Source organism: Maylandia zebra, linkage group LG2, assembly GCF_041146795.1.
Source record: "Maylandia zebra isolate NMK-2024a linkage group LG2, Mzebra_GT3a, whole genome shotgun sequence".
Classification (NCBI taxonomy): domain Eukaryota; kingdom Metazoa; phylum Chordata; class Actinopteri; order Cichliformes; family Cichlidae; genus Maylandia; species Maylandia zebra.
Window position 1 is genome coordinate 5,267,131 of NC_135168.1, and position 22,595 is coordinate 5,289,725.

Below are 22,595 nucleotides of genomic sequence, written 5' to 3' on the forward strand. Positions count from 1 at the left end.
TGAGTGGAGTGTAAAGAGTGTCTCCTGTTACAGAAACACTCTGACTGTTGAACAGATAGTTCAGTCTGTACATGTCTGTCTCTTTCACTCACAAACACGTTTTCAGATTCATGGATTCAATCAGTTGATGTTTGAAACTCTTCTAAATGATTCCTTGTAAACTTCTTCAGTCACAAACAAACAGGAAGTGATGTCACATGTGTTCCTGTCCACACAGCAGAATGAGTCTATTGCTGACAGTGATGTACAAACAGAGTGAGCATTTCTGAGGCCCAAAATAAACTGAGTAGTTCACTGAATGAACAATGGACTGTGAGCTCAGTTCCTTCATCATTAGTATGGATTATATATGTATATGTATTATATTAGTATCATATATATCAGGTGCTGCTGCTTTCAGTCATTGTGCAAATGTGCTGTTTGTAAGCTTGTAAAGCTGCAGTCAGCTGAGACTGAAGAAGTCACCTGATAGTGAGCAAACGTTTCTGAAAACGTCCAGATGAACAGAATCAACCTTTTGGGATCAGCCAGCAATGCAGCATCATTGTTGTTCAGCTTCAGAGGTTTGCAGGAATGAACTGATGACCAGAAACAGCTGCAAAGTCCAAGAAAATACCAGCTGGAGTTCAGCTGCATTTGAAGAAGTCAAAGAAAAGTAAGGATGGCAAAGGGCGACGTTTTCTTCCAAAGAGCTGCAAACATGGTCGACGCCTCATTAGAAGAATCATCTGGACATTTGTGAGGAACTCTAACCAAGAAAGCAACGTCACACAGATCCAACAGACAGTTTCCATGACTGCAAGTGTTGAGTGGAAAAATGCTACATTGCATTATTGCATCCTCTCACCACAGGAGGCGCTGTTGGCACCACTGATTGCTGATCAGCTGTTCTCTGATGATCTGATTGATACTGTGAATAACGGGACTCACTGAACTCTGTGACACAGTGAAGATTACAGAGTTTAACTTCACCCTTTAAGACTGACCACAGAACCAAGTCCGCCAGAGCTTTTGTTATATTTTTACATGCTGTGGAGCCATTTGTGGGAGCATTTCAAGTTGCTATACATCAATACAACTGTTATAGCCCTAATTTTAATAATATGTATGCATTAAGTCCATAGTAACTACATAAACTGCAAAAAAAACCTCTGCTCATCCATCTCTGTGTGTATCAGGATACATTTGGTTCATAATACACAGAAAAATCAGAGTTATTACCTGTAATAAATGTGAAAGATTCCTGCAGTGATAACCAGGCAGGACTGAAACACATCCAAGCTGTCACCACGGTAACAGCACCGCCCATCCACAGGTGAGGGGAGGAGCAAAAAGAGGGACTTTGACCATTTTATACTAAAAACACTCAACTAATGTTTCTAATATGAAACAAATAAGCCCACATTAATGTGAGCGTTTATTAAATAATAATAATGATGATTTCCTCCTGATCTCATTTCCACAGCAGAGAAAACTGTGGTGTATATTGAGGTGGAGGGTGTGGTCTGTGGCTCAGGTGTAGAGTGAGGGTGGGGTGCACCACAGCAGCATGCTGGGACTGCTGAGGGTGGAGGAGGGAGTGATGATGACATCAGAGCTGCAGCACAGAGACCAGTGAACACACAGTCTGTTCATCTTTGCATAGATACAATATACAGCACAATATTGAATGACAGACACGCTGTGGGAGCTTCCACAGATACACTGACGTCAGCATCCAGAGTCCTCCTGCTGCTCCCCCCTCAGAGCCCCGTGATCAGCACCAACACATTCAGTTAGATGACAGAGTCCAGCTGCAGCTAGAATCAGCTCCCCTCTGTGAACAACAGCACAGCGTCAGTGTTTCACACTCAGTGAAAGGAGGAAACAGCAGAAGAACACCATGTGTGCTACGTTTCCCAGGACACACTACAAACTGCACAAATACAGAGCAGCACGTGGAAGGACCTGGAGCTGCATTTACAGAGCTGCAGACAGCGTGATGTCCTGTATGGACAGGTGGAAGGAACCAAGTCCTCAGCTGGAACACTCGTGTTTGTCCACAGACAGGAAACACAGCAGGAAACTTCCTCACAGAAGTGCAGCTCATGGATAACACACTTCCTGTCAGTCAGAATGAGGCTGCAGCCAAACACAGAAAGGTGTTTTTGTCCAGATGAGCCCAGAGAAGAAACACGAGTGTTCACAGACATCAGAAGCTCAGAGAGGTGAAACATGAGGTTGGAGTCCTCGTCAGCATCCAGAAGAGCTGCTGTGAAACCCTGAGTACTCATGACAGACTCTGATGGCACAAACACATCATGATTCAAACAGAAAGACAAACATGGAGCTCCTGATCCTCCTGCATGAGAACAAGCTGACATGAGCGCTGTGTCTGAGAGTGTCTCCCTGTCACAGTGACAATAACACAGCTGCTGCTCACAGTCATTAAACTGACCTGAGGTCAGCTGTGCTCCTTACATATGAACCATGTGACCTCACATCAGTGCTGTGGATGACTGTAGTCATAGAAGAGTAGAGCTGTAGCAGGTGGTGTGAGGAGGAGGTGGTGTATTCTAGTTAACGCAGTACTGAAACACTCCAGCAGAGGGCGCTGTTAAGTCCTTATTGTAACACAGTTACTGTGTGCAGTTAGACTTCATACATAATCTGCACTTATTTCCATCAGACATGCTGTCAGGAAATGATTGGTTTCTATTGATTCTACTTCCTGTTGACTCGTTTGATGACAGTGAAACAATCACAGCTGATTGTGTGATGATGTAAACTGTCACTGTTACATTCAGTGTGTGTGACATAATGTTAGTGCAGGCTGATAACAGCCTGGTTCTGTTAGAAACACATGAACGTGTCCATAGATCAGTGTGTGTTTAACATGAGAGCTTCAGCCCTGCTGATGTGTTAAATAAAGACATGCAGGAAAACTGATGAGACTCTGAAATAACTCTTTATATTTATAATGTAACTCTGCATCAAAAGAACAACAAAGGATCCCAGACAGGTTTCTGTGAACAAAGACCATTCTGATGTTTCTGTGTTTCTAACACTTTGACATTATTAGTAAACAGACTGCAGTGAGCAGCATTTATAAAGAGCTTCTATATAAAGATATGACAGCTGTTTGACAAGTTTATCACTCTGTGTTTGGACCTGATCAGTCCAGCTGTTTACTTGAAACATGTTCATTTACCTGTTCTGTTATATTCATGTTCTTGTCTCTGTTGAAAACACATTTTAATGTCCCTCAGATTTTTCTCCCAGATGAATAAATATAAAAATGACACAAACTGACTGCAGCTACTTTTTGTCCTTTCTGTCAAAAACCTTCATGTGACTCATGAGAGACACGTTTCAGCTGTTTGTGACAGATCAGAGGCCAACAAGTCATTTATAACACTTTCCATCATTGTTTAAAGTTCTCAGTGTTTCTGTGTTGCTGCGTATAGGATCTCCCAGCATCATCACTGTGCTGTCCAATCATTGTGTGCGAGGTTACCCTTATAGTGCGATGTGTGTTTGCACAAAGAGAAGCATGTGTGTCAAATATAAATAAGCACAGAACAGAAACAGCTGCTCGTTTCTTCTGTTTAGAGTCAAGTTAGTGTTTTGTGTCTTTGTTTGAGGCCTGATGTCGAGCAGAGGTGTGTGTAACTGCACTGCTCTGTTATATGTGTGAAGTGTGTGCTTCTCTTCAGCATCATCTTTGTCACTGCTGATTCCTTTGTGTCATCATGTGTTGAGAAGAGAGAACAGTTATAACGGAGGAGCAAAAGGAAGCCCTGAAATCTGCATCAACAAGGAAGTGTTGGCTCACCAGTGATCCCAGCAGAGCCACTGGTTTGGCTCCAGTTGTTACAGATTCAATGATGTTGTTGCTACAGATACATGTCAGCATCTTTATTGAATTTAATATGAAGCAGAAATGGTGTCATTAGGAGAAGAAGAGGAGAACAAGTCCGGCGAGGAGGCAGCAGCTCTTAAAGATGAAACAGCAGCTCAGCCCTGAGCTCAGAGAGCTGCACATGAAAAAGCTCCTCAAGCAGATCCTGTCAGAGGTTTGTCATCAACAGGAGGAACTGTTCACATCATAGGATGAAGATGCTGTCAGCTGGATGAAGAAGGTTATTTAATGCAAACGTTCACACTGAAGTCAAATTGTTGTCGTGTTGAACAGATTCATGTACTGATCGTCTCCAGAATGTTAGAAGAGCTTCAATGAATCATTAGAAACAACTTACAGCTGCACAGCTGTGTCAAACACATCTGTGTGTCATTGTGGGATTGTTGTGTTTCTACATGTGACACACGTCTAAAACATGCACACAATCTGAACACAAACAGGGACTCATGTGTTCCCACAGCCAGATGCTGAGAGCCATTTCCTTGTAGTCCTGTGTCTACATACATGAACCATTAGATGTTATTGGAATGATTGTCAGCTCTGATAGTTTCATGTGTGTTTAGCTGGACGCTGTTTGATCCTCGACATGTTTAAAGGTGTCCAGTCCTGAGACACTGGGGCTGGAAACAGCTGTGATGTCATTGGACTGTCACACAGACAGAAGTGCATGAAGTGAGCAGCCGAGGAGCCGCTGATGTTTTGGATTCAACAGCATTTGAAAGGTCGACACAGACACATTTGCACACAGAAAGCTGAATCTGTCATATGCCACAGTGAACTCACTGTTCAGTGTTTTTCAGGAAGCTTCTTAACTGCCTCTGCTGCCAAACAAGCAGCTGATGTCCTTGAGAAGAAGCTGAAGAAGTCTTCAACAACAAATACAGGAAGTTGACTTTCAAATACTAGATTCACTTTAGACTCACAGAGAAATGACTCAACCAGCTGTGTTTGACTATATGAAAGGTCAGTGTGTGTCTGTACACAGACTGTTGTGTTGGACTGTTATTCAGTTGTCTGCTGAATGTTTTCAAATGTCTGCATCTCAGCTGTGATGAGGCTGGGGGTCATGGGAGGCCACCGTAGCAGCCTCTTCAACATCATGACATCATCATAAATGCTGCTGGACTGTCTGATGGGCTGACGGTGAAAAAGCCGTCGGGAAGGAAACAGAAGACGTTTCAGAGGCTGCAGCAGATTTCTTTGATTCGGGGCCTTTTTCAGCTTTATTGGACAGAGCAGTGAAGATAAGTGACAGCAAAGCAGAGAGAAAGGGGGCGTGGCCCGGGTCAAAGCCAGGCCAGCTGCTCTCCACCTCGTGGTCACCTGCTCATCCTAGTGAGCTCCACCAGCAGCCCTTTCACACACTTTACACTGTCAAACACTGTGTGTGGACCTCAGCTAACAACAGGCTACATTTAAGTCTGGACTACATGCTTTTATATTGTTTTTATTCCATCAGCAGCTCAACATCATGAGCAGCTTTGACATAAAGACATCAAACTCAAGCTGACTTTAAACTACTTTTAATACAGGGGCTCAAAAACAACAACATCTTTATTATATATCAGGACAGAAAGTCATTTCATCTCAAAGGGAAACAGCTTTATTTGGAATAACCAGCACTATCAACTGGTTTGGGATCTCCACCAGTTTCATGTCTTTGCAGCTTCTCCAACAAAGTTCCTGTAAAATCAGCATGTTTGTCTTTATTGGTTTGATAGTGATTGATTATTCAGTCCCAATCTGCTGTCATCTAAAGAACAAAATGATGTTTCTATGAGTCACAAAGCTCCAGATGTTGTCGGCTTCACAAAGAAAACAAAGAACTTAAACACAAAGTGTTTGGAGCCAAAATGTTCCCAAGCTGCTCTTTTTGAAATGGCAGAGGTACAGTGGTGTCTAACAGCACACTGTGGAAGGCAAACATGTTATTGTTGGATGAAACTTCATGAATCCTTTGTAGATTTGAGCTGTTGGAGCCTTTCTTTTCTCTTCAGGTGTACAGATGCTGAGGAGGCAGGTGAAGCAGGTGGAGCTGTTGTGATGCTGGCAGAGGGTGTGTCTTAGTAACTCTGTGAGGCAGAACTGGATCCAACATTGTGGATGTGTTGATGTTGGAGCCATTAAGAGTCTCTGGCCACACTGTAGGATTTCCCTTTGATCCACTGTGGGGGCATTTTGGAGTCTGTCAGTGAAACTCTTCATGTTTGTGTTTGACTCCAGTTTATAGAAACAGAGAAATGTGTCATGCTTTTGTTCGGCCTCCACAAATACACACATTTGTTCATTGGTTGGACTTTTTGGAAGGAGACACATTGAAAACCATGTTAATAAGATCTTGTTGTTTCCTGTGGATCCGACACAGAGAGTGGACTTCAGACAGAAAGCGTGGAAGAGATTTTAGAGGCCGTGTGTGGCAACAGGAAGTTTCTGTGTGTTTGCTGATCTTACATGTGGAAAACAACACGTGATGTTTGTGAAGTTCTACAATGATCATTGTTCTCACAGCATTTTGAGTGGGAACAGTTCAAACTGGGAGTAGTGGGAGTTATTTACTGATTGAAACAAGCTGAATGTTTCTGTGACGATGAAGATCAGCAGCTCAGCTGATCAATGAACTGACATCTATCAGTCGTTTCATGAGATGAAGTCATCAGCAGACATTTGTTCTGACTGTGTGATGAATGTCAGAACGTCAGGGCTCTGCTTTAGTCACTGCTTGATGATCATTGGCTCATTGTTGAATCCAGGGCCCAGTCTGACCTCTGACCTTTGCTGCAGGTCTTCTGTGTTATCTCCACTTTCATGTCTGATCTTCTGCTGTATCGTCCAAAATAAACATCTGGATCATTTCCAACACTTCAGCAGATCTTTAGTTTGGGCAGTGCAGCACAGAATAACACATATTGTACTATACTGCCCACTTCCTGATCTTATTGGATCTGTGTGTGAGGTTGGTGAAGGAAACACATGTTTACTGAGTGAGTCGCTGCCATTAGGAACTAGTTTTTATATCACAGCCTGGAAATCACACAGGACCATTTCTGCAAGTGAAAAGTCGTCATTGGAGGAAAATCATTGTGTAGTTTGTGCGACTGAAGAATTGTCCCAACTACATGTGCTGCTGACCTTTGACCTTTTCTTTAGGTGCACAGAGGAGTCTGTGGGAACATCCAGAACTGAGGCATCTTGTGTACAAACGTGTTCAGACCAGATGTCAAATGATGTCAGATGTCATCCGTGAATGGATGCAACTGTGGATCGTTCCAATAAAATGAGGCAGTTTTGTAAGTACAAGCCCACTACAACCCATCATCAACATTTTAAATTACATTATACATCTTCACTGATATAAAGCACCACTATTTTAACCTGATTCACTTTTTCCACCCTAACAGTTCATTCCTCAAATCAAACAAGATATTTGACCCTAAAAAAATGCATCAACAAATAATTTTGTAATAAAATATTTATTCTTCAACTTTTACAAGTGAAATCAAACAAGTGTGTTTAAGAGTGAAACCAGAGTGGAAGCTGCTCATATAGAGTCCAACCCAGGCTAAAGTAAGCTGAGTAGAGCAGCACCATCAAAGTGTCGGCTCTCTGAACACGGTGCAAGATCGCCATCTGCAGGACAAAACTAGTTTTTCTCGCCCTCCTCGTCAACATCAAGATGATGTCATCGTACAGCAACTGATTCCCTGTCCGTCTGGAACAAAGCATTTACATTAAAAAAGACATTTACAGAAAATACAAACACCAACAACACATCTCATCATCACATGATATTTTATTATTTATTATATTATATATTTTTATTGTACCATCAACATCAACAAACACCAGCATATTTTCTTTGAGATTGAGTAGAGTGGACCTTTCCCTTGGTTCACTTCCTGCTCGCAGCATCAGCTGACCTCTGACTTCCTGGTTAAGGTCTCTCAGCGTTGACTGGAATATCAAATCGGACTCACACCATGTTCTTGTAATGTGGTCATGTCTGTCCGCTGTTTGAAGAGCATCTCTGGCCTAAACACAATAGGAAGAACAACAACACGGCTAAAAAAACAACAACACATTTCCATATTAGATGAAGGGCACCGTAACTGGAAATGGTAACATTCATCTGATGCTGCTTTGGATTTATCTTCTGTTTTAGATCAACTTTGATCACTTCGAGCCATCTTAAGTCCGTTTGTTCTTCTCACTAACATCTCGTATGATTTCAGATCCCTGCTGTTCCCCAGCTGCCCTGTAGGTTTGTGCTTTGACCTCCAGAGGGCGACAAATCAGCACAGACAGAGAGCTCCATTCAAACTTTGCTGCCATCAGGAATAATTCTTCAAATATAATCATCAGTGTTTGAGCAGTTATGATATCAGGGACAATCTAGACATGTGTGACAATACTGAACATGTCACATGACACACCTCAAACATCATGTGATCCACTCTCAGTCTGCACTTTCATTCATGACTTCAACAGGTTGAAATGAGCTTTGAAGAAACATTCAGTGAAATAAATCTTTCATGGATTCATGTGAGCAGCAGATGAACTTTACAAAGAATCAGTGGATTTATCTTCTGTTTTAGATCAACTTTGATCACTTCGAGCCATCTTAAGTCCGTTTGTTCTTCTCACTCACTAACGTCTCATATGATTTCAGATCCCTGCTGTTCCCCAGCTGCCCTGTAGGTGGCCTCAGTGTGTCTCACACCATTTACAGATGATTACAGGTCGTTTACAGTTCAAACAGGTCCAACATAAGAAATATGCAGAAAATATCCTGCTATAACAGTTTGGGTCAAAGTGCAGATGTTCCAGATGTTCTGAGTCTGTCTGTGTTTCATGTTAACATGTAGATGTTGGACCAAAGTGAAGCTTTTTGATGTGACAGCAGGAATGTGAAGTGTAACTCTGAGCTGTAGGAAATGAAACTAAACGGACTTTTTCTCCTTTATTTATAGGAAAGTGTAGGAGAGCAACAGATGAACAAGCGTTACTGTAACAGGAAACATCAGAGGACCTTTATGTTCATCATCATCACTGTTTCCTTGTTCTGTCACAAACACACAACACTTCCTGCTCTCTCTCTGATGGATCTGATTGGCTGTTTCATTCACAGGAGGTCAGGGCGTCACACAAACAGCTTTAACTGCACAACGACACACTTTAAATCATCTGCAGACAAACCTGTGTGTTTGATTTATGAAGAAATAATAAAGACGTGTGTACAGCTGTCCATGAAGCAGCTTCTCACACAAACTCTGACACTTCAGCCACTTTAATTCCTGCAAAGCTGCGTAATAAAGAGCTGTGACTGCTATGAGCTGCTGATGATGACTGCATGAAGCTCTCAGCTGAAGCTTCTTTCATTTATTTTAATGTTAATGTCGCCTTTTTAAGTCTGTGTGAGGATTTTAATGACACACATTAAAGGAGCTTCTTTGATTAGAACCAAATTCATGTTGATTTTCAGCCTGAAATGATAAAAACTTTAATAATTCTGTTTATAATCATCAACCTGGAGACTAATGAAAAGTATAATAGTGAAAAAAAGCCTTTATTATTTGAGTAATGCCTGAATCTGCTCAGAGACGGAGACAACACAGAGGTGTTGATGACAGTTTGACATTAACTGAATTAAAAACTAGGGCTGTCAAATGATTAAAATTTTTAATCAGATTAATCACAGCCTAAAAATTAATTAATCATGATTAATTGCAACTCGAAATATGACCAAAATGTGTGCAAACATACGGACAGATAGCGGATTTTTACACACTTGTTAGTGTTATTTAATGCTAAGACCACGCTGAGTGGCCTGCGTTCACTCAGCGTGGTCTGACGTAGGCTGGGTGTTGTGCTGGAAGCGAATTAATCACAGCCTAAAAATTGATTAATCGCAACTCGAAATATATGTGTATATGTGTATATGTGTGTAAAAATCGGGACAGATAGTGGTTTTTAACACACTTGTTTGTTTTATTTATTATTAATTGTGAGTACAAACAGTACAAGCAGAACAGGGCTTCAAATAATTGTGAGGGATTTTTACTGAATGTTTTCCACCCGTTTAAATCTAGCACATTGTTTTATCCATATACATCTTCAAGTTCACAGAACATAGGCCTAATTCAACAGGCAAAATAGAAAAAATCTCCAATCATCCTTTTGGGTAAGGTAGATTAGTGCAAAAAAATATGAACAACAGTGAAAAGTATTGTTTAAATCACATTCAACCATAGAACAAGCTCTAAACACACGGTCCTCTGGTCTACTCATCCTTCAGCCAGTTGCTGAGACAAACCAACTTGTCCACGTTCTCTGAGTGCAGAGCAGACCTCTTCTTGTTCACAATGTGCCCTGCTACAGAGAACAGCCTCTCACAGGGCACTGTGGAGGCAGGAGTGGCCAGGTATCTGCGAGCAAGGCGGGCCAGCTGGCTGTGGGCTCCTGCATGAGCTGCCCACCACTGTAAGGGACAGTCCTCTAAGGCAGTGCAGGGCTCTGCTCTGTAGCGCTGTATGGCTCTGTCCTGCTGTACCTCCTCCTCTGACTCAGAGTCAGAGTCCATCTGCAGCAGGCTCAGCCTCTTCTTGGCTGGACCTTCTTCTGCAGTGTGTGATCTTCTAGGAGAGTCTTCATGCAGCATGCCTGCCAGTGTGATCCACACTGCTTCTCTGTCAGTCTTGGGCACACTGCGTAGGTCTTTAAAACGTGGGTCCAGTGCAGTTGCGATCTGGAGCCATGCATAGTTGGTATGTTCCTGGCGGGAAGCAAGGTCTTCCTTAAACTTCTCTTTAAACCTCACCACATATGCAGGGTCCTCATCAGTTACTTCCATGACATGGCGCAGGTGGCAGAAGGCTGGTAGAACTACAGAGCAGGAGACGTAGGCCTCTCCTCCCAGCAGTTCAGTCACATATCTGCAGTGGAATACACACACACACACACACACACACACACACACACACACACACACACACACACACAGATAAGACAGCAAATTAAAAAAAGCTTTTTATTACTAGGTATTAAGACATTTTCATAATAACAAAACTGATTTAAGATGTATGTTTGATACATTTAATCTAAACCTACAATTATGGTCACAATGACAGGCTCACCTGCAGGGCTCTAGAAGTGTCTCCAGTCTCTGGAGTTTGTCCCACTCTGGAGGCGTCAGGAGGACAAGTTTATGCTTTTGTTTATCCAGAGTCGCGGTTACTGCAGTTTGGTTGCGGATCAAGCGCTTCACCATCTCCAGCGTGGAGTTCCAGCGCGTAGGCACGTCCTGGGCCAACGGCTCCTGCTTGCGCCCCAGTGACACCTGCTCTGCGTTCAGCTCTGCTGTGTTTGCTGGGTTGTGCTTAAAATGGCCAACAATTTTGCGGCATTTGGCCAGCGCAGTGACAAAGCCACTGTCTGCGAGACTCACTGTGATGCATCTCTGTAGAATGTGCGCGGTACACGGCATGTGATTGAATGGCATGATGCGAGCCGCAGCGATCATATTGCGCGCACTGTCCGTGCCTACTGTTGTCACCTTCTCCTCAATTCTCCACCTGCGAGCAACAGTCTGGAACTGCTCTGTACAAGCCTCCGCAAAGTGCCGCTCTTCCGTTTTCATTATAGTCAGCGCAAAGGATGTCAGACCCCAGGCTTCAGTGATTAAATGCGCAGTAACTCCCAGGTAATTGTTATTACTCAATGATGTCCAGTGGTCTCCTATCAGAGCCACGCATTCTGTGTGAACTAAAGCCTCTTCTTTTTTCTTTTTCTCCGTTTCATACAGTTCGTGGATTCGAATTGTTATTGTGCTTCTCGCTGGGGGCTTGTAGGACGCGTCCTGAGATGCAACCTTTGAAACATCCGCAAAGCCCTTGTCCTCCACAATGCTTAGTGGTCTACAGTCCTTTGCTATCCATTTGGCTATATTGTCGGTCAGTTTGTCCAAAGAAGACTTACCGAGTGGCCTGCGTTCACTAAGAGTGGTCTGACGCAGGCCGGGTGAAGCTGCTGCCCCGACAAACGCGTGTTTGGCATTAAGGTGGTATTTTAAGGTTGAATTTGAACGGTGAAATTGAAACTCTTTACTACAGTGAGTGCAAACTACAACGCGTTTGTTTATTGTCCCATCTATGTTCTTCTTGTATTTGAATTCCCCATCCAGAAGGCCATCCTGTTCCTGCTTCTCCATTTTCAGTGGCGCGGTAAACAAATCAAGTGGAATTATGGGAGCGACTTTTTTTTTTTTTTATCTGCGTGTTGCGCTAAATAGTTAAATATTCTAACGTAATTAATTCCAAAATGTAATTATCGCAATTAACGCGTTAATTTCGACAGCTATATTAAAAACAAAGTGCTCTTATTGTGAAAATCTGCCTCCTACTTCTTTAAATCATTTTTATGTATTTTTTAACCTCACAGTGAAACATTGAGGCATTAATCTGACACAGTTTGATCAGCAGCTGTGTTTTCACTGACGTTTCACTTTGATTTGTTCAGACTGAGCAGAGAGGATCGGTTCTCTGTGTGCGCACTGCTGAGAAACACAAGCTCATTTCTGCTGTTTCATGAAAAGTGTTATGGAGGAACAAGAAGTTCAGCCTCTAAACTCTCAGCGTGAGGACTGAGTGAAGAGTTTCAGAGCAGAGAGTTTTGGCTCACAGCTTTTAGCGTCTACACAAAGAGACGATTACGCACTTGATCTGAGAACATCTCCACCTCCTACAAACAAACTCTCCTACGAGCAGCTGTCACAACCACAACAGGCAGAAGACTGGATTTCTTCAGGTCAGATTTCATGCAGTTTGCATAAATTGTGTGTCACAGACTTTGTAGTTCACATTTGTGTGACTCGTTTAAATCTTCTCCTCCTGAAAGTGAAACTCTTACAAACACATCAGGCCACAACCTGCTGCAGGTTAATGATTGATCTGAAGGCAGCTGACCTTTGAGCAGGAACTTGTGAGTCTTTTATTGTGTTTAGCACTGCCAAGTGCTGGCCTCTGCTTCCACCATCACATTTACACTGGTAGGTTCAGCACTGCTGCCTGCTTCAGACTGAATCCAGCAGCACAAAGACACAAGTTAATAAAATCAGCATCTATTCCTTTATCACTGCTTTGTTACAGAGGAGAACAACGCTCCAGTAACGCGTAATCCCATTATTTTTTTGAAGTAACGAGTAAAGTAAGGGATTACTATTGCAAAAACAGTAATTAGATTACCGTTACTTTCCCGTAGGAATACTGCCTTACTGCGTTACTAAAACCGTGATTTTTTTGCGAGAATGTCTCACGACAGTGACGTAAGCGAGCGCGCCGTTAGTGACAACAGCTGTGTGCAGATCAACAATGGATCACATATCGAGTGCAGAGAGAGTGTGAGCGTGCAGCGTTTAAAGCGTGGAAGTACTGACCTTACTTTGAGTTTGATTCCATAAAAAGTGACAAAAACATTAGTGTCCGCTGTGCGTGGGAAGAAAACTTCTTTTTACAGCGAAAATACCCCTAAACTTCCAACAAGCACCGAGTAGCTACGACGTAATGGGAAACTCACAGAGAAACTCGCGGATTCTTCCACTGACCGCGGCACACCTGCACCAGGGTAAACCTCCGCCTACCCCACTCCTGCTTTACAGGTGAAAATAGAGCAACAGGACCGCTGAGTCTTTGACTTTATTTATTTTCTGCTGTGTTTTACTTGCATCTATTTGAAAGACTGAGTGTAAACACAAAAAATATTTTATTTTATGTGCTGGAATGTGCAGAAAATAGGTTTAAATGTTAAACTAATTTCTTCCAGTCAGAGAATGTTGCAGATAATTAAATGTTTGCTTGATGCATAAAGTTAAAAGATTAAATCTAATAAAACAAGTTTTAAAAAGAGACTTTTCCATTTGATTACATTTTGTATGATGGATTATGTAGAAAAAGTAGAATTGGGCTGAAAGATCTATCGCTTTATCACCTCTTCAGGTTGTAAATCGGGTTTTTAAAAAGTAACTAAGTAACTAATTACTTTTGAAAATAAGTAATCAGTAAAGTAACGGGATTACTTTTTGGGGGAAGTAATCAGTAATTAGTTACTGATTACTGTTTTCAAGTAACTTGCCCAACACTGGACAGAGTGTTGGCTTCATCACCGACACACGTCACCACATCAGGAAACAGCTGGTTCAGTGAGTATTTAAGGTTCACTGCAGACAAACTGGAGAAAAACGAATCACATGAAACATTTGTTACTGGTTTCTGACCTCGTCGTAGAGACTCACATACCTGTGTTCTGCTATCAGTGTGATCACATGTGCTGGTACAGTTTGCCAGGTTGACCCATGTAACCTCCACTATCCTGTAGACGTGGAATATGTTTCACATATGGATCGCTTCATTACTCGACTATGACTGTGTGCTTCACAGGTGCTTACTGAAGTGCTGCTTTACACAAAACCAGACAGTAAAAATAATAACTGCAGGTCCAGACCACAGGTTTATGTGTTGATAATGATGATGTGCAGTCACTCATTGTCACAGGATACTTCCTGCAATGATGCTACGGGTCACGCAGTTCTGCAGAGGTGGAGGAAACAGATGCTTTTCCTAACAGAGACACTTTAATGACTTAAAGAATCTAACTGACACACAAACCTCAGTTTGTCTGACATTCATGAGAGTAAACTGCTCCTGAATGTTCTGTTAGTTCACTGGATGATTGCTCCTGTTTACCTGACTTCAAATGTAAAGATCCCTGAGACAAACTCTCAGTTTCAGGCCACACGAGTTCAGCGGCGACGCGATCGCACAACCAGCCGCGACATTAAAGGCTGACACGCTCACTACCTTTCGTTACAGCTCTCCACTCTCAGTTCACACGACATACACAAAAATAATGACGCTGGATGCTTCTGTGTCCTCAGAAACACCAGATCGCTGTTCACGAGAAAAGGATGGAAACAGAGTGAGACATCACTCCCGGCGGACACACAAACACTGTGCTAAGGTTTGTTTCAAAACTGAGCTCCTGGGTTGTGTAGCTGCTGAGCGAGCAGGTGGCACACAAAGACGCGCTGTCAGGAATCATTACATCGAGACTGACAGGACGTCACTGGTACATAAACACTGATCTGTGGTTTACTGACAATGTTCTCAACAACAGACGCACAACCCTGATTTGGTCTGGCTATTTGTGTTGTACGGCTTCGTTGGTCTGACGAGCTTTTAGGGATGTCAGCAGAAGGATTTCACGTGCTGAGGTCATATTTATGAATCAACCTGAACAGCTAATACTTTACCTCTTTATTTTATAACACATATGAACACGTTATAGTAGATTTGTGCAATGTGTGTTTCACGTCTTTATGGGCGTATAGATCTGTAAACAGGCTGATGGGTGTGTGTCTGTTTATTGTAGCGGTGCAGAAATGTTAAAAATGATGACAATAACAACACTTCTCACATCAGGCTACAACACAAACCTCCTGATAGCTGCAAACAGCAAAACCCCCAACGACAGGCACACAAAGAGCGAGCAGGGACCCACCCTGACAGCATGTGAGCCTCCTACTACGACTCACTGTGGAGCAACACAACACCAGGAGACGGAGGATATGAGAGAGGATACAGCTGCTGTGGGGGAGCAGCCACACACTCCACAGGAGACGACGGGGTGAGAGATGGTTCGGTGCTCCTAACATCATGTGGACGCTCGTCTGCACATAAACAAACCTCACCTAACCCCACCTCCTTTCTCTTTTTGCAGGGTGGGGTGCTCCATCCTTACACACTTTGCACCACGTGGCGCTCCATCTATTCGTTTACCTTCTTGGGTCTCTTCCTCCTCTGTCCCAGCCCGTTGAGGCGATCGCTGGGGTCCAGCCTGTAGTGGGAGTGGCTGTCCTCGCTCATCCTGTCCCCGTCCACTCCGGGTTATTCCTTTCTTCTTTCTGTCCTCTGAATCGAGCTGACCTCTCTCCTCTCTGGTGCTCGCTCTCTGAGCCGGCGGAGCATGAGAGAGAGGAGTGGTTGGGGAGAGGGAGGGGAGACGAGCCAGGGAGGGAGGGAGCACAATGGTGTTGCCATGGCAGCAGCTGCCACCAGTGTTTATCTGGAAACGTCGCTGGCAAACCAGAATAGTTGCCACACGTTGCCACACTCGCACACTCGGCAGCCACACGTTTGTGTGCGACCTGCCCGTGGCTTCCTCGTTACAGACACACCGAGAGGAAACGCTCAGACACAAGGCCGAACATGAACGAACACTCGTGTGTGGGAGGAACAGGGCACAGACTCCACGCCGTCGTTAAAGATGGCGTGTGTGCTAAACGGAGCTGTGCGCTGATTGATTAGTCAAGTGAAAAAAACAAAGGAAGCTGTCTGGATGGAGTTTGCTGCTCCCACTAATCAAAGAGATGCATCACAGCTGGAGCTGATTGATGCACGAGCCACCGTTTGCACAATCCCACCGACTCCACGCTTGTGTTTCCTTTCTGCACCATGTTGTTAACACTGACCCCACACGGTGTTCATGAGCTAAAGAAATCAGGATGATTGATTGATTTCACTGACTCGTCTGCACAAAGCATTTTGTAGGTTACAGCATGAAACATCTGTAATCTCCACATTTACACTCACAGTTTCTGTTTTACTCTCAAACTGATCAATAACAGCTTTCCTGTGTAACAAACACACAAAATAAAACAACTGTACCACCAATCAAACACAAGGAAAATAAATGATATTGTGAGTTCAGCAGTGGGTCTGTGACCGGTGTGTAAGAGGACGATAGATGAGTGGGTGTTTGTAGAAACAACCTTTGTGATTTAAATGTGAGACAGCAAAGCGTCAGACAGAAGCCTGAGCTGAATATTTCCTGTGATATGAAGTCACCGTGTTTGGGTCGGTCAGTCGACTACTACTCAGTGAGTGTCCCACACACACACAGACCCACACAGACCCACACACACACAGAGACCCACACAGACACACACAGACTCACACAGACCCACACACACACACAGACCCACACAGACCCACACACACACACAGACCCACACACAGACCCACACACCCACACAGACCCACACAGACACAGACCCACACACACACACAGACCCACACAGACCCACACACACACACAGACCCACAGACCCACACAGACCCACACACACACACAGACCCACACACACACACAGACACACACAGACACACACACAGACCCACACAGACCCACACACACACAGACCCACACAGACCCACACAGACTCACACAGACACACACAGACCCACACGGATCCACACAGATCTTAATGATGGCCTCAGGCTTTGAGCTCCCACTAACAGCAGGTCCCAGCAGCATCCCATTAATAGTGATGAAAAATGCAGCTACAGCTGCTTTTCCACTACTGGAAGTTAATCAGGTCAAAGCTGGAGCTTCACCCTGTTCAGACTGAACCATGTGAGCCGGCCTCACTCCACAGAGGACGCCTCCAGGACAAGCGTGGGCTCCATCGAGGCCCACAGCTGCTGTGACATCGTGGACGTGTTCTTCAGCTTGTTTTTCAAACAATCTCAGCAAACGTGCCAAAATCATCTTCAGTGAGACTCTGTGGCACACAATCCAAAAACAAAGAAGGCTAAAGGACATGCTCTGTCCTCTGTGTGACCCACAGTCGTGGCTCAAATGTGGGACCTGAACACTGTGGGAACCTGAGGGGCAAATCTGAGGATTTCATTTGGCTTTTTCATTAGAGATAAGATGGATTATGTGAATGAAAAGGCAACACACACACACACGTAGGGTAGCTGTAGCCCGACTGGCTCATCTGCTAATCAGAGGGTTGCTGGTTCGATACCTGGGATCCAAAGTGCAAACTCTTGGGGAACGAGTCTACTTTGTGTGCATCTGAGGTTGAAGCGGAGCTGGTTTCAATAAACTGCTAGTTTCCCTTTCATACTCCTGAAGGACGTTCCTCACAAAGAGCGAGGCAGCAAGTCTGTGCAGGTCCTCAGAGTTTCATCTCTCACCCAGTTCCAAGCCCAGTTTGTGTCCCAGATACATGCCGCTGATGGCCAGGAAGTGACATCACTGGATCAGTTATGAGAGCGAACCCTTCAAGACTCAAACCTGCCTGGCAACGAGGGAAACGGCTACACAGGAAGTCCAGTGACGGGGTGCAGATGTTCCATCACCGGGATGTCATCGCTTGTTGTGTTTGCGTCACGGGACTTCCAGGTTGTGTTGCTGTAACAGCCCCACCCACACTGAGGTGGTGCTCAACTGTAACTGAGAAACAGAGTCGAGTAGAGCTGAGGCAGTTATGTTCTACTGGAAAAGAGGCGACTGTGGCTCAGGACGTCAGTCGGTAGTTCGATCCCCGGCTGCTCCAGTCTGCGTGCCAAAGTCACCTTGGGCGGGATACTGGCCCCTGTTGCTGCCAGTGCTTTTATTAGATGCTCTGGAACTGGTTTAGTGCTTAGGGAGGGTAGAAGAGTGCTGTATAAGAACCAGTGCATTTACCATTTACCATTACTCTGGTTGCCAGTTTGCTACGGTCACCAGCGGTTTGTACAGAGGACACAGACCTGTATGTGAACAGATAGGGAGAGTGTTTAACTCCAGAGGAAAAGTTGGTTTAAGGTGCTGCATGTTCCACATGTGCACTGCACATCTGCAGCTAGTAGCTGAGGAGTGGTGTCCATGCACGCGACGTCCATACCCCCTCTGTCCTCCACAGGGGCTGAGATCCAGCTCTTTGGGCCCTCACAACCCCAACATCGCTCTCACACACAGCACCTGCTCCGGTCAGCTGATTAGACAGCTCATTGTGTGTGTGTGTGTGTGTGTGTGTGTGTGTGTGTGTGTGTGTGTGTGTGTGTGTGTGTGTGTGTGTGTGTGTGTGTGTGTGTGCGAGGTGAATTAAGGTTATTATAAAGGACATTCAGATATCATCTCTTATCTGGGAGAGCAGCCAGCAGCTGCAGGAGGTGAGCATCCAACGACATGATGACCCCAAAGACTCCAGCTCAGCCAAACTACAGTTACAGATTACAGTTACACTCCTAACTGTTCCTGCAGTATTTAAGAAAGACGTCAGTGATTCAGACCAAAACTGCTCTGCTAACTTCACATTTACTAAACATTAATGTTCCCAACACAGATTTACATGAGAATGACAGGACATCATAGCCCCCCCTGCCCCCCCTGATATTACATCACTTCAATCCCAAACAGAAGGAAAGATCAAATCTGTCTTGAACCTCTGCTTCAAAGTTACAGGAACACTGGAGTCACTCTCACTGTCAGAGACCTCAGTGTGTTGGAAGCTGCTAGAAGAAGCAGATGGGGGAGAGGAAGAGGAGGGCCACGGTGCTGATCTGAGGAAGTCTTCTGATCAAACCACAGCAGACCAACAAGCCCGACGTCGTTCTGATCCAACATGAAGGCTTCCATCTGTCTATTCTGTCACATCGCACACGTCTCAAGTCATCCTGTTCAACCCATCACAACATAATAGTAACAATAAAACAAAGGCAGTGGAGCGTTCACCACGAGCTTCTACAAAAGTGCACGTTCATTTTAATAAAACTGTTTTTACAGCAGTGTGCGAACATTAATATGTTGTAACCAAACGTTTTGTTACACCAGCTGCACTGAACCTGTGGAGACTGGAAGTTATTTGCTGCTGGTTTGTTCAGACCTGTTACTGCACACCTTGCATAGTTTGCATAGTTTCCTTCACTGCATGCAAAGAGACGAGGCGGGTGGAAACCTGCGACCCTGATCACATCACCAGTCCATCACAGTCAAACACTCACGGCTGTAATCTATTTCAAATCAAAGTGTTTGCACGGTGAGAAGAAGCTGGCGTCGCTGGGGGAGCGTGCGCCCGGCTGCACTTAAACACAATCTTCATTGGTGCTGTGAAACATCCACGTCTCACTTCATCTGCAAAGAAACCTGATGCATCGCTTTGGAAATATTTGAAATCCCTCATTTGTCACTATGCACGACGAGTCGACCGGCTGACCAACCTCAGGTTATGCAGCGAGTGCTGAGAAGCAGCTAAATGGCTGCAGTGACTTTATTCCCTGAGTGGGTGTGTGTGCATGAAAGCCAAAGGGGGGCTGTGTAAGAAACAAGGGGAGTCTCTGTTGTGCTCACAAAGAGGAAACCAAGATCTGGATTTTATGGCCGAAAGAAGAAAACATCTTTTCAAAGTTTCCCAGGCCCACTGTGGAGACGCCCACAGCTCCCAGTGACACTGACCCACACTGACACCACCTCCATTCCTCACTGTGATAGGCCGGGAGGAGAAGATCCACACACACGGGGTCAGCTTCCAGCAGGGGCCACGATTATGCACAGAAGGAAGACGGGACACGGCCGGTCCTTCAACCATCGTATGGATGTAAGAGCCTAACACAGGTAACACAGGTCACAGCAGCAGAGCTGGTAGCAGCTTTGTGCGCTTGTAGAAAACTCAGCGGTACTGCAGAGGTTGTGTACTTTACCAGGGAAACGTATGTATTTTGTGTGTGGTTGAAGATTTCCAGGTTGTGTGTTTTCCTGTTTTATTCAGTTTATCAGAAGTCAGCAACTAAAATGTAAAAGCAGCTAAAAAGAAAAGACAATGATAGCATTGTGTGCACAGTGTGTTACAGAGCTGTTGGTGGCAGTCCAATCCAATCCAATCTTATTTATAAAGCACTTTAAAATAGCCAGCACAGGAACAAAGTGCTGCACGGAAAATAAGTTAAAACAATAGAACAACAGAAAACAGCAAAATAAATAAATAAAACACATAAAACATCAAATGAAAACAAAACAAGATAAAACAGCATCGAATCACCTAAAAACAACTGAAATAAAAACCAACATCTCACGTGGTGTCAAAGCTCAGGGTAAAGAGGCGGGTTTTCAAGACTTAAAAACAGGTAAAGAAGAGGCCTGTCTGATCTCCAAAGGAAGCTCGCTCCACAGTTTGCAGCTGCTACAGCAAAAGCAGGATCTCCTCTAAGTTTACGCCCAGTCCTGGGTACATGCAGGAGCAGCTGATCAGCTGGCCTGTATGAGGCTGTCGCAGCTCAGAGAGATGAGATGGGGCGAGGCCATGGAGAGCTTTAAAAGTAAATAAAAGAATTTTAAAATGAATCCTAAAAGAAATGGGCAGCCAGTGACGTGAAGCTAAAACAGGGGAAATGTGCTCAAACTTTCGAGTGCCAGTTAAAAGACGAGCTGCAGCATTTTGACTAATATATGATGCGCTGACCCCAACATGAAGGTCATCACAGTAATGAGGCCGAGTGCTGACAAAGGCGTGGATCACTGTCTCAAAGTGCTGCCGTGAAAGAATTGGCTTTGTTTTTGCAGCTGCCTGAGCTGAAAGAAGCTAGATTTGACCACTGCCTTGATTTGACCACTGCAGGTAGAATGAAATGCCAGCATGTTGTTCACACTTCTTACCCGAGCTGTTCTCCAGCGCATCCGTGAGTGTGGCTGTGAACAGAGGAAGCACTCGAGCAGAAAGTGCTCGTGTGAATGAGTTCAGAGTAGAGCAGCTCGATGTGGGAACAACTCGTGGCGTTCATTTAGAGAACGAATATGTTCATGGTTACTGTATCTCCTCAGCCGAGCCGCCCTTCGTGCCCCTCCCACAGCCACATGCTCCGTCAGTCTGCCTGGCAGAGAGGGAGGGGGGCGTCTGGCCTAGTGCCAGGCTCTCTCAATATTTTATGAGAGGGAGGGGAGGGAGGAGGTGCAGCGGGTTGGTTGGGGGTTAAGAGACTAGCTACACTGAACTACGACGGGGAAACAATTATCCTCCCTGCTGAATTTATAAGTTTGCTCACTTACAGAGAAATGAACAGTCTCTGATTTTTACCTGAGTTTAGAAACATCGAACAAAAAACATATCAGTTATGAACAGATCTGCATGTCCCTGAATGAAGTGTGTGATCCTCTACAACCCTGGATCCCACAGACTGGCTGTGGGACTCTCAGCATATAGATGCAAAGGGCGTCAGCATGAAGCTCGGTGACTGTGGGTGCAGCAGTTCTGACCATGATGTGATCAGTCAGCCTCATGGGCGGAGGATGATCATAGGAAAGGTGCTGGATGGGCCCAAACTCACACAGGAGGAGCTGGTTAATGGTGAGAAGGCAGGTGGATGACAGTCACCACATACTGGTAACACTGGTAGAGGATTGAACTACTGCAGCACCCACGCGGTTTAGCATGTACAAGCCCGTCTCAGGTTTGACCGTCTGGATGATTGGCTGAAGGCTGAGAAATGCTGAGTGTGACACACCAACATCCTCACAGTCAAACACACAGTGGTGGCCGTGGATGGGTGCAAACAAAGCAGTGGCTAAAGAAGAAGTGGGCTAGCCAGCCTCCAGAGCCTCCTTTACTAAATCTGTGGAAGCAGCTGTAAAGAGGAGTGGGCCAAAATCCCTCCGGACATGTCGGCACTTTTTGATCAGTTCAAATTCTGGGAGATGGCTCTGATATAAAACATGTATACAACAGAAACGAACAGAAATATCCGTTATTGTCCTGATTGGGGAAATCCCGGTGCTCCAGCAGCAGAGTGACGGGCAGGAGCAAAGCCTCACACAAATAAGAACTACGAGACTTACAGTAACAATAAGAGCTGAACAACATGGAACAGCAGCAGAGTGACGGGCA

At 44.6% G+C, this 22,595-nt stretch overlaps 2 protein-coding genes across 2 annotated transcripts in view; both read left to right on the forward strand.

Annotated features, from left to right (window-relative positions):
• LOC112433257 (uncharacterized) overlaps positions 1-387 on the forward strand; it is a 48,011-nt gene extending 47,624 nt beyond the window's left edge. The window contains exon 10 of the mRNA XM_076876307.1: positions 1-387. This exon is cut by the window's left edge and continues 533 nt beyond it. Coding sequence (XP_076732422.1) covers positions 1-3 — 3 coding nt within the window. The 3' untranslated portion in view covers positions 4-387.
• Positions 1-22,595, forward strand: part of LOC112431789 (NACHT, LRR and PYD domains-containing protein 12-like) — a 301,046-nt gene that overhangs the window by 86,800 nt on the left and 191,651 nt on the right. The window lies entirely within an intron of this gene.